Here is a 4760-nt window from a genome sequence, read left to right as displayed (position 1 = left end):
GAAGGAAGGAAGGAAGGAAGGAAGGAAGGAAGGAAGGAAGGAAGGAAAGGAGGGAGGAAGGGAAGGAGGAAAGGAGGGAGGGAGGAGGAAAAGAGGAAGGAAAGATTAAACGCTTATTATGTGCTAAAAGTTTTACAAATATTAATCAATCAATAAACATTGATTAATCATTTTCTATGTGCCAGGCACTATACTAAGCACTAGGGAAACAAAAGGAGACAAAAGGCAGCTGAAGCCTTCAAATATATCTCATTAGATCCTCACAAGAGAGTAGGACAACTGTGAGGTAGGTGCTATTATCACCACCATTTTATAGCTAAAAGAAACTGAGACAGGCAGAGATTACATGACTTGCCTAGAGTCACACGGCTAGTAAGTATATGAGGTTGGATTTGAACTCAAGCCTTCCTCCCTCCAGGCAGGCCTAACACTAACCACAGCACCACCTAGCTACCTCTAGCTAGAAATATGCGATATAAATCCAAATAAAATAAGCACTAAATGCTAAACCTGGGCTATAGAGATGAACTGAGGCATTGAATGAGAGACTGCAATATGTGAATGCAGACTAAAGATACGGGGGAGCTCAGGACACAGGAAGGCATTTAATCCTTCTCCAGGCAGAGCATGTGAAAGTTGAAATCCCTATTCTGCGTTATTACCGGAGTGAGAATCAAGGCTTTCTGATTAGTTTCTACTGGCTAACTGAGATAAGTAGCTTAACTTCTCAACTAGTGTTTCATTATAGCAAAAGGGGTGAATTGGCCCCACCCCATCCTTCCCCATTAAAGGGCTTCAAGGGTCAAAGAGATCAGAGCCATAAAATATATGCATGATTATTTTTCTTGATAATGATTACTGAGGATATATAGGAAGAAAAATATCATTATAAAATAATGATAAATAAAAATAATGATTAATGATAAATAAAAAATAATGTCTCTTTCCCTGCTTCAGGTCCACCTCACCTTACGAGATGTCTCAGCTCTTAAGAAGCATTGTCACCGTAATCGACGTCTTCTACAATTATTGTGGCCAGGATGAGGAATGTGACACAATGTGCAAAAAGGAACTCAAGGAACTTTTGGAAAAAGAGATGGGTTCACTTCTGAAAGTAAGAGCTGTCTGTCAAATCCAGGGGTCCCATGAAGTCACATGTTTTATATCCAGGCTAGTCTTGCCCAAAGATTTCTTCCTAGTAAATACCAGGCAAAAATGATTTACATTCTCAGTGTCCCACTTTGGAGTCTAGCAGAAAACGTTCTGGGATTTGACATAGTAATGACCATATCTAACATGTATGTGATGCTTTCAAGTTTGCATAATAATATCCCTGCATCACTTCCTTTGAACTTCACAACACTCACATGACAAGGCTGTCATATGCCTAGTTTATAGATGTAGAACTAGGTGGCCACAGGACAGGGCTGAATGATAATCGTGCCTTTCTCTGTGGTGTTAGTACCTTTAAGTTTATGGATATTTTATTAACCACTGGTCAGTTTCCTTTAATTCTTGACAATTCAGCCTTGAGTTTTTTTCTAAGTGGAAAGATAATACACTGGATGATGGTGTCAAGACTCAGTAAGGTCTTGGCAGGCTGCAGCACTGAGCAGAATCTAATAAGATGAGATTCAGGTCAAGAAAACAAGCATTTATTAAGCACCTACTTTCATATACGTAAGTTCAAAAAATCAAACTCATGAGTGTAAGGTGGACTGAGGTTCAGAAAAGCTAGGTAGCTAGACAGCACCACGAATAGAACACTGGACTTGGAGTCAGGAAAAGCTGAGTTCAGATCGAGCCTCAGACATTCACTAGCTGTGTGACCTGGGCAAGTCACTTAATCTCCCCCAGCTTCAGTTTCCTCATCTGTAAAATGGGGATAATAACACCACCTGCCTCCTAGAGTTGCTGTGAGAACAAAATAAATTAATATTTGTAAAATGCTGCGTAAACCTTAAAGTGCTATATAAATCCTAGAAATTATTTTAAACAATTGTGTTTGTACATTTTATGTTGTAAAATGATGTTTTATGACATTTATATGTAAGTGCACATATGTAAATGCTATGTTTTATGTTATTTATATGTTATATGTATTTATATATCATAATGTTATTGTTATAACCCTAGCAATGATTATAAACATGTTGCTCATGGTCACAAAGCTAGTATCAGAGACAGGATTTGAGTACGAATCTTCATGACTCCAGTATTGTAGCCACTGGACGATACTTGTATGAAGTAGGCAGTCAAAAAATGAAAGTTAAGTTAAACTGAATTGAAAAAAATTAATTAATTCACTAGGATTCCTTATGTGCCTGAACAAACGGGATAAGTAGATGAAATTTGCCTTCAGTTGTCTTCCTCTAATTTTTCTCTGCCCTTGTTAGACACAGGGATACCTATCCCCATCACTGAACCCACCCCAGCTCCTGGGGCACAGGGCTTTCCTCTTTTTCCAAGTTCTTTCTGTCTAGAGAAAGACAATCTGAAAACCAGTTCATATGAATGTATTCTCGATTAGGTCTGTTCATCTTCCCAGGAAAAATTACAACCCCTGAAGAAAACAATAAACCTTTAACGATACCATTTTAGGCACTCTAACCCCAAAAGAGACAAAGTACCTCCAAAATCAAACTGGAGAAATTAAGATGGGTGAATAGCAGGAAGTCAATTACACCTAGTCAGTCAGTAAACATTTACTATGTGCTAGGCATTGCGCTAAGTGCTATCACATCTAATGATAGCTGATCCCAAAATACTTGATTTACATTAGACACATTATTTATATTTGACTCGTTTCATACCCCAAGTACACCAGCTGCCTTTCATCTCCTTTCACTCCCTTTACACCTACACTCTCATTCCCTCAATCTTTTTCACCTAATAGCTGTGAGCTTTGTCAGATTATTAGCCCAAGTGGAGTTCTCTCCACTGGGGTCCTCCCAGTACACACATTTTGACGATCTTCCTTAACTTTATCAGTGGGGAATGGACACCAGACTCACGAACTATCCCTTGTACCTTGTTCCTACATAGAATCCCAACAATCCTGATACTGTGGATGTCTTCATGCAAATCCTGGACCGGGACCATGACAGAAGAGTGGACTTTACTGAGTATCTACTGATGGTTTTCAAGTTGACCATGGCCTGCAACAAATCCGTCGTCAGAGAATACTGCCATGCTTCAGGGTCAAGGCAGAAACACCAAGGTCACCATCTCCAGGAGGCACAAAGTGAAACAGAGGAACAGGAAGAGTCAACAGGCCAAGAGTCAGACTTCAGTCATTCAAGCTGGAGTTCAAGAGAGGGATTTGGGTCATCCAAATCTGGGCAATCACATAGGAACAGGGGCCATAGGCATGGGTCTAGCTCTACTGGGTGGGAAAGGAATGATTCCTCATATAATTCAGGGCATGGGGAAGGCTCAGGGAGGAGCTATCATAGATCAAGATCAAGCCACTCAGAGAGTAGTAGCCAAGAGAAATATGGGTTCAAAGCAAACAAGCAGGGGGGAAGGAGACATAAGTTAAGTATTAGCCCCTCCAGAATATCTGGAGGAGAAGAATATGAATCTGGCACTGGTAACTCAGGTAGATGGGAAAGACATGGATTCAGCAATAGCCAGTCAGGGGGATTTGAGGTACCAGAAGAGAGGTCTGAAAGAGGGAAGGACAGAGGACAAGGACATAGCTCCAGATCACATCAATCCTCTAGCTATGAACAGTCTGAGTATGGGTCAGGTCAGCTACCTACCTATGAGCAACACCACCCTGACACTGGTCATTCCTCTAGCTATGGACAACATGGGTCAAGCTCAGGCCAGTACTCAGGCCATGGACAACATGGGTCTGACTCAGAGCAGTACTCCAACTATGGACAGTCAGGCTCAGGACAGTCTTCTAGCCATGGGCAATGTAGATGTGGTTCAGGCCAGTCTTCCAGTCATGGACGATATGAGACAGGCTCTGGTCAATCTTCTAACTTTGGGTCTGGCTCAGGTCAATCATCCTGGCAGAGACAACATGGGTCTAGCTCCAGTGGTCAGTCAGAAAGGTGGGGAGGACATGGACAAGGTTCAAGTTCAAATCAGTCCTCCAGCCATAGACAACATGGGTCAGGGTCAGGTCAGTCTACCAGCTATGGACAACATGAGTCAAGCTCAGGTCATTCATCTAGCTATGGCCAACATGGGTCAGGCTCAGGTCAGTCTTCCAACTATGGACAACATGAATCTGGCTCTAGTGGTCAATCAGGGAGTTGTGGAGCATCAGGACGTTACTCCAGTTCACATCAGTCCTCTAGCTATGGCCAACATGGGTCAGGCTCAGGTCAGTCTTCCAACTCTGGACAACATGGATCTGGCTCAGGTCAGTCCTCCAGCCACAGCCAGCATGAGTCAGGCTCAGGTCAGGCCTCTAGCTACGGACAACATGGATCTGGCTTAGGTCAGTCCTCTAGCTATGGACACGGGTCAGGCTCAGGTCAGTCCTCTAGCTCTGGACAACATGAGTCTGGCTCCACTGGTCATTCAGAGAGTTGTGGAGGATCAAGACATTACTCCAGTTCACATCGATCCTCCAGCTCTGGCCGACATGGGTCAGGCTCAGGCCAGTCCTCTAGCTATGGACATGGTATAGGGTCAGGTCAGTCCTCCAGCTATGGTCATCATGGGTCAGGCTCAGGTCAGTCCTCTAGCTATGGTCATGGGTCAGGGTCTGGTCAATCCTCTAGCTATGGACAGTATGGGTC

The 4760-nt window shown here is 42.9% G+C and overlaps 1 protein-coding gene across 1 annotated transcript; it reads left to right on the top strand.

The window, feature by feature from the left end:
- Positions 1-962: 962 nt before the first annotated feature.
- Positions 963-4755, top strand: LOC114033031 (filaggrin-2-like; the record flags this gene model as incomplete). Its single annotated transcript, XM_027848481.1, has 2 exons — positions 963-1114; positions 3046-4755. Coding segments are annotated over exons 1-2 (1848 nt in total), but the record flags the coding sequence as incomplete, so codon positions are not given.
- Positions 4756-4760: the final 5 nt, after the last annotated feature.

The sequence above is a fragment of the Vombatus ursinus genome, unplaced genomic scaffold (genome assembly GCF_900497805.2).
Source record: "Vombatus ursinus unplaced genomic scaffold, bare-nosed wombat genome assembly UNPS02006630.1, whole genome shotgun sequence".
In the NCBI taxonomy this organism is placed as follows: domain Eukaryota; kingdom Metazoa; phylum Chordata; class Mammalia; order Diprotodontia; family Vombatidae; genus Vombatus; species Vombatus ursinus.
This window is presented reverse-complemented; position numbering and strand designations above follow the sequence as displayed.